The sequence below is a fragment of the Alternaria infectoria genome (genome assembly GCF_024043175.1).
Source record: "Alternaria infectoria strain BMP 0036 chromosome Unknown scaffold_2, whole genome shotgun sequence".
NCBI classification, from domain to species: domain Eukaryota; kingdom Fungi; phylum Ascomycota; class Dothideomycetes; order Pleosporales; family Pleosporaceae; genus Alternaria; species Alternaria infectoria.
Window position 1 is genome coordinate 1027706 of NW_026250691.1, and position 12067 is coordinate 1039772.

The window sequence follows — 12067 nt, forward strand, 5'->3', positions numbered from 1 at the left end:
ACACGTAGATTAAACGCCCGCATATGTTGACACTGAACAAACTTGGTACCGCCCGCATTTCAAGACGTTTAACCTGGAGGGAGCAGACTGTTGTCGACAACATCCTGCGCCTCCATTTCCTCCACGTCGGCACTGTTGTGTAGCGGGGAGCGCGGTAGAGCCATGAGGCCTGTGTAGTGTTAGCAAATCGGCCATGCCTGAACAACCCACGGTGCTTACCAGTTCTTGCGGACTCCAGGATACCGAATGGAGCAATTAGCTTCATGAAGGAGTCAATCCTGGTAGGCTTCGCGGAAACCTCTACTATGCAGTTGTTGGTGCTGATGTCGAGCACCTTTCCACCGAATTGATGAGTCATGAAGGTAATCGCGCGAAGATGTTCGTGCTTGTGTCGGAGCGCCTGGCTGACGGGTAGGTTTGTCGGGTGGTAGTCTTTCCGCAACGACTCGCGAGCAGCCTCCTGTGCCATTGCGTTGCGCTCTTCGTCGGTCATGTCTGGTTCGTATTGCTCCTCCATCTCCGGCGTTTGGGCCATCTCTCGGTGGTGCGCAAGCAGCTCCTCAAAGTACTCCGGGCCGAGAATCGAGACCTTGGCGAGGAGCAGTTCGCGCTGGACGAGGGGCGACTGGGTGTAGTCAAGCACAGCCCATACTGGGACCAGGTCCTCGAGCTGGCGGCGGGCTTGTTCTATGACACCATCCTGCCCTTGCAGCACAATTGTCATGCGGGAGAGGTCGTCTACCTCGGTGTTGCAGACGACCAGACTGTCGATGTTGAAGCCGCGGGCAGCCAGGATACCGGACACGCGGGACAGCACACCGGGCTCGTTCTGTACCAAACAGTTGAGGATGTGGCTCTTGGGCGGAGCTTGGGATGGGAGCGGCGTTTCGTAGAGGATGTTGCTGACGGCAGCGGGCGCCGACCACGCCGGGGGACGGTCTTCGGTGGGGAGGGGCGCAATGCGACGGTGAAGGGCCTTGTAAGCCAGCGCCTGAGTCGACGAGGAGCTGGATGCTCTTTGCTGCTGGCGGAGGGAGGCGGCGCATTGCCTGTTGAGCAGACTGCGCAGCGGCAGCATTGCTCTCCGGGAAGCCATGGCGGGCAGTGGTCGCGGTGAAGGCGAGTAGGCGGGGAGTGACTGCGGATGTGGATGGGCTTCACGTCAAACTGCCCCAGAAAGTGAAATAGAATCCCCGGCCGATTGTCGGAGGAGCCACCAGGCCACGAACAGGCAGGTTCAGCCGCGGCACGCTACTAAGCGAGTCGCTCCTGCCAGAGCCTAAGATTCATCGACAAACACCAACCAACCCGAGCCTCACCCGCACCACGACAACTATCGCTACGGCCACCCGCATCATGTCTGAGGAACGCCGCCCCCGATCGCGCTTTGATAGCGACGATGCCGAGCGCCCTGTCCGCTCGCGCTTCGACTCAGATCGTCGCTCCAGGTCGCCGTCGCGGAGGGAATCCGAGTCGCATCGCGCCCGTAGCCCTGTCGCCCGTGAAGGCACAGACAGCCCTGCATCGTCCAACTTCAAGAACGAGGCGGCAGCAAAGGCGGCGGCTGCGGCTGCGAGGATCAACGCGCAGATTCAGGCGAAGAAGGGCATCCAGCATGTCGACGTGCCTCCGATTCGCTCTGTAAGTTCATCCATATCTTTTCGAGCATGACAAGACTAACAGCCCAGGCCGCTACTCCTCCAGTCGCCAAGTCGCCCGCCTCAAACTCCGCCGCGGCCATAAACAACGAGACGTACCAGCAGGATGGTGACTACATCAAAGACATTGAGATCAATGATCTCCGTAATCGCTATACACTGACCAAAGGAGCTACACAAAAGAGGGTAAATAACTGTTTTTGCTGTCCACTGATCATGTAGGATCATGCCTTCTCCATGCTCTGCTGCGCTGCACCTGGTGCGTGTGCTGCGGGGCTGGAGTTGGTCTCTGTTTGCGCATCTCTCTATGAGAGTCAGAGCTTACTTGATCTAGCACCCCACCCCATTTATCAAATGCTAACCTCCATGTGCCATCTAGATCAAAGACGAGACTGGCGCCGGTACGCATCCCCGATTACAACTATTAACCTTTAGAATACCTGCTTATACATGCAAGATGTCACTACTCGCGGAGAATACTACCCAGACAAGAACATGGCAACTGCTACTGTAGGTGAACACGCAGAGTCTCGTCGACAGAGCTAACGGGAACAGAACCCGCCGCTGTACCTCCGCATCACTAGCACCTCCAAAGAAGGCCTGGACAAGGCTGTCGAGATGATCGAAGAGATGATGAAGGAGGACCTTCCTAACCTTGTAGACGAACGTCGTTTCCGCCGTAGAGAGCCAGAGAACTTCGAGCGCGACGAATTTGGCAGAGTATGTCGCCCTGTCTGTCATCCAACACGTTGCTAATACTTCCCAGCGCAAGTGGCCCGAAGAGAAGATTTCCGTAGGTCTCGAGCCTATCAGCGGCTTTAACTTGCGCGCACAGGTTGTCGGTCGCGGTGGCGACAACGTCAAGTTCATTCAACAGGAGACAGGCTGCAAAGTCCAGATCAAAGGCCGCGGTTCCGGCTTCATGGAGCCAAACAGCGGACAAGAGAGCGACGAGCCCATGTACCTCCACATCGCGTTCGTATACCCCGCCATTCCTACCCTCCAATTACTGACAGATCGTAGTGGACCCCGTCCCGAAGGTGTAGCCCAAGCCAAGCAACTCTGCGACGAGCTCCTCGACAAGGTAAAGTCGGATTACCACGCTTACAAGGAACGCCCTCCACCGAACCGTTACGGCGACCGAGATGGCTATGGCGGTGGACGACCGGGATACGGCGATCGTGGCGACCGTGGAGATCGCGGTGACCGTGATCGCAGCCAGAGCTACGGATACGGTGGAGGAAACGGAGGAGGCGGCGGCTACGGTGGCTACGGCGCTCAGGGTCAGAACGGTTACGGCGGCCAGGACACAATCATGTCTCCTGCTGCTGCAACGCCGACTGCTGATGCTAACAACCAAGCCTACGATGCGAATGCGGCACAAGCATGGATTGCCTACTACCAGCAGAACCCAGAGGCTGATCCTTATGCGGCCTACGGTGGGTATGCAGCGTATCTCGCACTCCAGCAACAGCAGTACGCGGCGTACTATGCTCAGAACGGTTATGGCCAGACGCAGTCGCCTGCTCCCGGCGCTGGCGCGGCTGCACCACCACCGCCGCCGCCTTCAGAGCCATCCGGCTACGCTGCTCCACCGCCGCCTCCACCGGCTGCATCGCCTTCCAACTATGGCGCCGTCCCTCCACCTCCCGGTTTGTAAGTCCGAAGCAACGACTATGATTTCGCGCTTACGACAGCCATTCAACTTGACTTGATTGATCGAAACTAGTCCGATTTGCCTTTGCATATTGACTGACGGCGGGTGTGGTGGATTGGTTTGAGGGTTTCTCTACGCTTCGGCACGTTTAGTTACAGGTACGGAGCATCGTCTCAGTCACGGTAATAGTCTGCCAATCTGGAGTTGTCATTTTAGTTAGGATACCAGTGCCATTGCTATAGCTTAAATTTAAGAATGGTATTGCCCATCGCGTCATCTCTCAGATTACTTTGACGCGTGCTGTGATTGGGTCAGAGAGTTTCCTTCTCCGCGGTACATATGACTCGCGTGCATCTCCGCAGTCGGCTCGGTATATTCTGAAGGCACCATTTTTGACGTGCTCGCACCGCGTCGCCGCCACGGACAACCTACGAAAAGATGCGGTCGCAAATACTTCGTGCTGGTCAAGCAGCCAACTGCAGGGTGAGTCTACACATACCATTGGCCGCCCAACATCTCTCCAAACCCCATGCGACTTCCGCAATAGTCATCGTCATCGCGCTTCTCTACTACACCTCTAAGTGGCACAAAGACGCTGACACCCCTTCTACAGCCTCATCTCTCCTCCCTCCGCCAACCGCTCAGATGCCTAGCCACATCGCACTCGCCGCCCTCCGCGCGCAACGTCGACCTCGGCTCGCGCACCCCACCGTACGCCAAACTCCTCTCGCGGCTCGAACAAGTCCGGCGCGTACTGGGCTCGTCTCGCCAATTGACTTTGGCAGAGAAGATCCTCTATTCGCATCTTGAGAGTCCTGAGGAGTCTTTGTTGAGCAACACCAATGGAGGAAGGGATATTCGGGGCCAGGCGAATCTCAAGTTGAAGCCGGATCGCGTGGCGATGCAGGATGCGAGTGCGCAGATGGCGCTGTTGCAGTTTATGAGCTGTGGGTTGCCGAGTACGGCTGTGCCTGCTAGTATTCACTGTGAGTGACAGTCATGGATGAACTGCGATCAAGGCATGTGCTGACTACAACCTTAAGGCGACCACATGATAGTAGTCAGTAGTACCCTGGAGGCCGTCCTGGTCCCACTGTGAGGATTTCGCTGATTTGAACGTCTAGGGAGAAAAAGGCGCCGACACCGACCTTCCACAATCGATAGCGGGTAACAAGGAGGTTTTCGATTTCCTCGAGTCGGCGGCGAAGAAGTACGGAATCGAGTTCTGGCCACCGGGTGCTGGCATCATCCATCAGTCTGTCCTGGAAAACTACAGTGCTCCTGGGCTCATGATCTTGGGCACCGACAGTCACTCACCGAATGCTGGAGGTCTGGGATCGATTACAATTGGTGTTGGTGGTGCCGATGCGGTCGACGCTCTTGTGGATGCGCCATGGGAGTTGAAGGCACCCAAGATCTTGGGTGTGAAGCTTACCGGAGAACTCAGCGGATGGGCATCGCCAAAGGATGTGATCCTGAAATTGGCTGGCGAGCTGACCGTCCGGGTATGTCATTGTGAACATGGCGAAGTACTCCTGGCTAACGCATGTGCAGGGTGGCACTGGCTTCATCATTGAGTACTTTGGCCCTGGTGTGCAATCTCTAAGCTGCACAGGCATGGCGACTATCTGGTGAGACTCTTACATAGTTCAACTCGTGGACAAGTACTAATACGATATAGCAACATGGGCGCTGAAGTCGGCGCAACTACCTCGCTCTTCCCCTTCTCTCCTGCGCATATCCCCTACCTCCAAGCCACACATCGCGGACCGATCGCTGAAGCCGCTGCCAAGATCGCCGGTTCACCAATGCAGCAGAACCTGCTACGACCTGACCCGGATGCCGCCTATGATAAAGTCATCGAGATCAACCTTTCGGAACTCGAGCCTCACATCAACGGACCATTCACCCCTGACCTGTCAACACCTCTATCCAAGTTCAAGTCTGTAGTTGAAGAGAAGGGATGGCCACAAACATTCGGTGCGGGCCTAATTGGTAGCTGCACAAACAGCTCATACCAGGACATGACTCGGTCAGAAGAGATTGTGAAGCAGGCACTAGCAGCGGGTCTCAAGCCCAAGGCGGACTTCTTCATTACCCCAGGAAGTGAACAGATCCGAGCAACGTTAGAACGGGATGAAACCCTTCAAACGTTTACTGCTGCTGGTGGCACTGTACTGGCAAACGCTTGCGGGTGAGTTTTCAAATTATCCTGATTGATTCCAAGTACTGACAACCTCGACGTCCCTGCATTGGGCAATGGAAGCGTACCGACGACGTAAAGAAGGGTGAATCCAACGCTATCCTCACGTCCTACAACCGCAACTTCCCCGGCCGCAACGATGGTAACCGAGCTACCATGAACTTCCTCGCTTCTCCCGAACTCATCACCGCCATGTCATACTCTGGCTCTACGACCTTCAACCCAATGACCGACAGCATCCCGACACCCGACGGCAAGCCTTTCAAGTTCGCGCCGCCAAAGGGCTCTGACCTCCCTACCGCTGGTTTCGCAGACGGTAACCCAGACTTCATGCCTACGCCAGGTGTCCCCGACGCCAGCGTGGATGTCATTGTCTCGCCTACATCCACCCGTCTGGCACTCCTTGATCCTTTCCCAGCATTCCCTGGCTCGGAATTTACAGGCCTGCGAGTACTCTACAAGGTCAAGGGACAATGCACAACAGACACCATCTCGGCTGCCGGTCCATGGCTCAAGTACAAGGGCCATCTCCCCAACATCTCTGAGAACACACTCATCGGTGCAGTCAACGCACAGACCGATGAAGTCAACGTTGCCTACGACTTCGACGGTAAGACGTCCGGTATCCCAGAACTAGCAAAGAGGTGGCGCGACCAGGGCATCGAGTGGCTAGTTGTAGCAGAGCACAACTACGGCGAGGGTTCTGCCCGTGAACACGCCGCCCTACAACCCCGATACCTCGGTGGCCGCATCATCCTAGCCAAGTCATTCGCCCGCATTCACGAGACCAACCTCAAGAAGCAAGGTATCGTCCCTCTCACCTTCGCCAACGAAGCCGACTACGACGCCTTCGAAGCTTGCGACCAGGTTGCTACACGGGGACTGTTGGACGTGCTAAAGAGCGGCGGCAAGGGTGAAGTCGAACTTGTCCTCAAGAAGAAGGACGGTAGCGAGAAGGTCGTCAAGACCAAACACACACTCTCGCACGATCAATGTGGATTTGTGATGGCTGGCAGTGCGCTCAACCTTCTAGCTGCGAAAGGCAGGGAGATGAAGGAGGAGGTTACCCGGAGTGCGGAGCTGAGTGATTGAGTCAATTTTGTATAAGTAGGCAAAAGTGAGCATCTACGGCGCTATTGGTGTCACGGCGCATAAAGTATCCTAGCAATAGACTATTTCCAGTCAAACGAATACGCAATGAATTACCTATAACCAAACCGATGTAAAGAGTGACAGCGTGATTTTGATGTTCGGCCCTCCCCCACCAAAGCCCCAAAAAAATGCTGCCTGGCAAACATCATCCGCACAACGTCATCTCAACATGCACAACACAGATGAGTGAATATATAGCAGCAAAAGGGAAGCAAAAAGCATCTCGGGCGGGGCTCGAACCCGCAGCCTTTGGATTAACCATGGATACAGTTAGTAGAAGTCCAACGCGCTACCATTGCGCCACCGAGACCGTCAAGCGGAAATAGAGACTTCTGGCAATTTTCAGAAACCATACGTTAATATACCCTAAATTTTTTGTGGACGTGATGGTCGGGGAGGATGTTTGCTACATGAGGGAATGACTGATTGAGGTTTGCATGTGAAAACTTGAAGGGTGCCACGTCACGGGCGCGAAGTGGGGGTGTGCAGACATGGTTCGCTCCTTTGTTTGACACGGGGTGTGGTGGGCTGAGCAACACCAGACTGGGGTGAACAAGGAGGACACCGATGTTATTGTTTGGATGAGTTATGGCGAGATTTTGTGCCTAAATCTCAAAGGGTACTGCTCCATATGCGGTCGTACGAAGCTGTGCTACCTCAACGAGGCGTGCCCATGCTAACGACTCATCAGCAGCCAAGGTCGCGCGCGCGTTAGATATACTGTTGTATTCACCCCATTCATCATACGTCCACGGCTAGAGCTACGAGCGGGAAAGTCCACATCAAATCCCCTCGATCTTCTCAATCATCTCCAACATAACCTCATCCGTCAGTTCAGCCACTATTCCATCACCGCTCTTATTCCGCTCACACACTTGCCGCAGCTGCAGACGATTCGACTCCCAACTAACCCACGCAGCAGCCTGGAGGAAGCAATCTGTGACGTCGTCCAGCTTCTTGAGCGCAGAGCCTGCGACTGCTGCAGCTGGAAGCACGTCGTCTGTTTCCTCCTTGGCTTTCTTACGCCGTTTGGATGTTGACTGCGATAGGAGCGCTTGACGGGTACTCTCTGCATCTGGCGCGAAATTGAAGGTTATGCCCGGTACCGTGTCTTGTGTTACCGACGCCGTGGACGCGGGTGTTGCGGTGAGCCAAGAGCGGAGGAGAGCGATTTTGACCTTCTTTTCTGCTTTGGATCGACTGAGCGTCTTTTTCGGAGTGGCCACTTCGGCTTCGTCGCCCTCGTTTAGTTTGACGACTTCTTCGTCGCCTTCTGCGAGGCGTCCGGCAGCTCGGGTGAGCCAATATTGACCCACGCGTTTGGGATCTGCACTGAAGACCTCGTAGAGCTTTGCTGTAGTCGATTCTGACGCTCCATTTTCCAGTCGTTGTGCGTATATGGTTTGAAGTACAGCCCATAGCATGCCTTCTAGAGTGTTGACCCGCAAAGTCCACTGTTGCACCGCGCTGCCACCGCCAGATCTCCATCTTTGCTTTTCGATCAAGATGATGTCTGGCGAGCCGGCTAGAATCGTGTTCTTGATTAAGCTGTAAGCTGTCTTGGACAAAGCGTCCGCAGAGTACATGTCAGATGCTTCTTCAGCACCCTCAGTACGTTGCTTTGTGGTCTTGCCCTTTCGTGGCGTTTTCTTTTCGCTCTGTATCTCGTCGCCTGGGGCTTCCGTGAGGTTAATCTTCTCCCATCTCAAAACTTTCATTTCCGCATCTAGGCTATCCTTCGCTGGGTAAGATACCTCCGCCTCGCAAAACGCCAGGTTCTTGATTCCCATGTCGATGCTCATAATTCGGAGCTTCTTGTTTGCAGCTCCAGGTTTTGGCCATGTCGATTGACTCTTGGAAGGATGAGATATTCCGATATCACGTCGGAACCGTTCCTGCAGTACTGCTTTTGTTCCCGACGATGGTGCGCCGATATGTACAAGCAGAGTTTGCAGCGCCTTAGCAGTCACAGTACGAGGTTTGGGTGCCATTGAAGCTATCGGCTTTTTTTTTCGGGTTTAAAGTAATCTAGGATGCAGATTGATCGACGAGAAGAAGTGCTATTGACTTAGCACGAGCGGAGAGAAGCGCCGGAGGCATTGTGAATCGCGGCGCGTTGAAGGGACCATGTAAGAAGAGCAGTGGCAACTCAATGGTTTGTAGTCATCTTATCAAACCTTACACTTGGTGTGCGAAGACGTGTTGGTGGATAAAGTTTTTGGGGTTGAGAGTTGAGGAAAAGTCAAGGTAAACACGTCCCGAATTAGCGTGGAGCACGCACGTGATGCGGTCATTGACATCACAATCCTCGAGTTCAAATAGATAGTTCATGTCAAAAGATGAAATCTCAGACGTAATTAGCTAATGTATCGTTATCATATTCTTTGCACACATGCTATTAACGCTGCGTTAAAGTCCATCCCAAGGCCTCTTCACGTCTCTTCACGTCCATAGTTCAAACCAAACCTGGAAGTCACCAAATACTTCTTTTCTTCGACTACCCCTCACAAATAAGATCAAAATCCGGAAAATCGGGATCAGGACCAATGTTCGTACTCGCAACCGCACTGTTGAAGTCCTTGACCTGTGCGTTCTTCTGCGCGTCATTGCACTTGTCTATCAAGTCTGTTAGCGATCCGTCCCAATCTGTAGGAAGTAAGAGAAGAAGGATGACTTACTCTTCTGCTCATCACAGTCATTAACACTCAACCCCCCATCCTGCCTCTTCTTCCCCTTCTTCCCCCGACCTCCACCACCTCCATTGCTATTCGCAGTGTTACTGCACCCTTGAAACTGATTATCGCAACTCCTCTGAGCCGCAGAATCGAAACTGGTGAATGTGTCGCCATCGACCTGAAATGGTCGTTCTTTGTCGCCTGAGTTTGTAATGGGTGATGCACGCGTTCCGCCGAGGTTGCCGTCAAAGGTCTGCAGATCGGATACTTGCCGTAGGAAGAGGGTGTGGCGAGGCACTAGTGACATCTCCCAATCCGAGGAGACTAGGGCTGGTTGTGGAGAGGCATGTGATAGGGCGGGGAGGGCGAGATGGATTAGAGCTAGGAGGGCTGTAGGAAGGAACATGGCTGTGTAGGGACGACTTGTCGACAGAGACGTTTGTCGGTGTTGAGAAGTGTCGGGCGTGAATGATGCCGGGCGTGAAAGATGTGCCGTGCGTGAAAGCTGTTGCCGTGCGTGAAAGCTCCTGCCGGGCGTAGATGTTTGCCGGGCGTGAATCTTGCCGGTGCTGAAAGATGCCGGTATGGTAAGATTTTGCCGTGCGTGAAAGATGCCGCTGTAGTAAGATCTGACGGGCGTAAATCGTTGCCGGTGCTGAATATATGCTGTGCGTGAAAGACGAAAAGTGCCGTGCGTGAATCAACCTCGTGCGTAAACCCTCAATACCACAATCTCCAGTATCCTCCGAACGTATGTAGGCACAGCCTTTGAAAATAATCGACTCGATCGCACCAAACGAATGTAAATATCGCAATCTCCTCAGAGAGCAAAAGACGCAAATCCCCGTTCCAAACACCCACCCGGGGCCAACCGCATCTAAGTATAACCTACTGCCCCAACGCCAAACGCCTCCACATGGCGTGGAAGCGCCGAACATGCATTATCTCACGCCAAACGAGTTTGGGGCCCAGCGGTCACAAAGCTTGTTTGGGCAAGTCGACACGTTGGTTGCTTGCGACGGTGCTGAAACACGATCCTTGACTCGACCCCTTGCAACGCATAAACATGTGCACGCTGCACACGTAAGAAGGACGAGGCGGGCAGAAGAACGGCCTTGTTCGAGTGTGAGGGAGAAAAGGAGAGCATGAAGATGGTGATGTAATAGAAGTAATCGGCCAGTAGACACTTTTGGGTATGTTGATTTCGATATTTCGCGCTATGGATTGGGGTATGACTATGCTAAAACAAACAAGAAAGACAATGACGCTCTATTACAACTGACGTAAACCAGGTGTAACGATGCAAAGCGCAACGTACACAGACAGGATAATGATGGGGAGTGAGCGGACGAAAGTGGTTGTTGTGGTGCCTCTTCCCCAACGTGATGGTATACGTCTAAATCTACATTGTGCGCAGTCCTTGTGGGACTGACTGACCACGATGGTGACGGTATACGCGAATCTAACATCGCGGAATCAGCGCTTGGAATGCAAACTCACAGAGACGCCATTCGTGGATTAAAGCCGCGATTGCACATATATACATCCTCCGCCGTGCTGTCGTCTCTCAAAATCGCTTCTAGCTCAGACAAATTCCGCAGATAGTCGTTGGTATCGTAATGGGCCCTCGTAGGCCTATGTACTTTGGTCGGGCTGCGCTTCGCCTAGAAGTTGGCAGCTGCGTTGGGGCGTCCTCCTGGGTTGTGGTACTGCTCCAGGTTCGACTGGAAGGGCGATGAACCGGTGCCGTTCTGAGGCTTGTCGCCGAGGGCTGAGCCAGTGCCGGCCATGAGGTCGTCGTCGTCTTCGTGGACACGTGCTTGGCGCTTCTTCATGCGCCAGAAGACGAGGGCGATGCCACCGAGGAGTAGGGCTCCACCAACGCCACCAACTACACCTCCGATAACTTTCTTGTTGGAGTCACTAATGCCACCGCCGTTGTCGCTGTCACCTGCTTGTGCGGTGGGCGGGTCGGTGACGACGGCTTCACCGGTGGAGGAGACGGAAGTGCTGGTGCCTGTCGAAGTCGCTTTGGTTACTCTGCCATCGCTCAGGGTTGTGTCGAGAGTCGTGGTATACTCGAACACCGAGGTGGCGAAGAGAGCGGAAGTCCTGACAATCGCGGTCGTTCTTACGGAAGAGCTGCCATCTTCGGTGGCCGTTGGTGAGTTAGCGGCGCCGCCACCACCTCCACCAGTGCGACTCGTGCCCGCCGCGGTTGTTGAAGCGTCGTTGTTGTTGTTGCTGTTGTTATTATTGTTATTGTTGCCGCCATCAGAAGTGGGTGCGGCAGCGGTAGTCGAAGGTGCGGGAGCGTCGGATGTGGGATTGTCCGACGGCGGTGGGTTGTTGGTGGTTGAGGGTTCTGGGTCGGGAGTCGCGGATGTTGCTGGAGGTGCGGCCGACGATGTGGCAGGTGGTGCGGCGGAGGACGCTGGTGGTGCTGCTGAGGATGGCGCGGGCGTGGCGGATGGTGATGAGCCGCCAGTGCCTTCGGCGTCTTGCCTCTTGCCCTGATGGAGGTACTGGTTGATACCGTCCATGTGTAGATCCTCGAGGGTAAAGGCCGACGATGCGACAGTCAAGACAAAAACGGAGAGCCAGGCCTTGGGCAACATGGTGGGCGGTTGTTGTTGGTAGCAGGAGGACTGGTAGCGTTTTTACGATGGAGCTGACTGACGCGCGTTTCACGAACAGCCAAGGTTATATTAAGGGCGATAGA

The 12067-nt window shown here is 54.5% G+C and overlaps 5 protein-coding genes and 1 non-coding gene across 6 annotated transcripts; 1 reads left to right on the top strand and 5 right to left on the bottom strand.

The window, feature by feature from the left end:
• Positions 1 to 68: 68 nt before the first annotated feature.
• Positions 69 to 1096, bottom strand: ILV6 (acetolactate synthase, regulatory subunit; the record flags this gene model as incomplete). Its single annotated transcript, XM_051493188.1, has 2 exons — positions 69 to 169; positions 220 to 1096. 2 exons carry the CDS (start codon positions 1094 to 1096, stop codon positions 69 to 71), a joined length of 978 nt encoding a protein of 325 aa, XP_051356419.1.
• A 260-nt stretch (positions 1097 to 1356) lies between these two features.
• Positions 1357 to 6610, top strand: J4E92_001779 (uncharacterized protein; the record flags this gene model as incomplete). The annotated part of the gene is made up of 13 exons (XM_051493189.1): positions 1357 to 1641; positions 1689 to 1844; positions 2038 to 2059; positions 2116 to 2168; positions 2214 to 2378; positions 2425 to 2633; positions 2682 to 3314; positions 3961 to 4262; positions 4359 to 4375; positions 4440 to 4820; positions 4870 to 4946; positions 4997 to 5489; positions 5582 to 6610. The coding sequence occupies 13 exons, from the start codon at positions 1357 to 1359 to the stop codon at positions 6608 to 6610; spliced, it is 3822 nt and encodes a 1273-aa protein (XP_051356420.1).
• Positions 6611 to 6889: 279 nt separating this feature from the next.
• J4E92_001780 lies at positions 6890 to 6980 on the bottom strand. Its single transcript has one exon. It is a non-coding gene; the product is annotated as a tRNA-Arg (tRNA).
• A 472-nt stretch (positions 6981 to 7452) lies between these two features.
• On the bottom strand, positions 7453 to 8472 carry J4E92_001781 (uncharacterized protein; the record flags this gene model as incomplete). The annotated part of the gene is made up of 1 exon (XM_051493190.1): positions 7453 to 8472. One exon carries the CDS (start codon positions 8470 to 8472, stop codon positions 7453 to 7455), a length of 1020 nt encoding a protein of 339 aa, XP_051356421.1.
• Positions 8473 to 9167: 695 nt separating this feature from the next.
• J4E92_001782 (uncharacterized protein) lies at positions 9168 to 9751 on the bottom strand (the record flags this gene model as incomplete). Its single annotated transcript, XM_051493191.1, has 2 exons — positions 9168 to 9286; positions 9349 to 9751. The coding sequence occupies 2 exons, from the start codon at positions 9749 to 9751 to the stop codon at positions 9168 to 9170; spliced, it is 522 nt and encodes a 173-aa protein (XP_051356422.1).
• A 1258-nt stretch (positions 9752 to 11009) lies between these two features.
• J4E92_001783 (uncharacterized protein) lies at positions 11010 to 11963 on the bottom strand (the record flags this gene model as incomplete). Its single annotated transcript, XM_051493192.1, has 1 exon — positions 11010 to 11963. One exon carries the CDS (start codon positions 11961 to 11963, stop codon positions 11010 to 11012), a length of 954 nt encoding a protein of 317 aa, XP_051356423.1.
• Between the last annotated feature and the right edge of the window lie 104 nt (positions 11964 to 12067).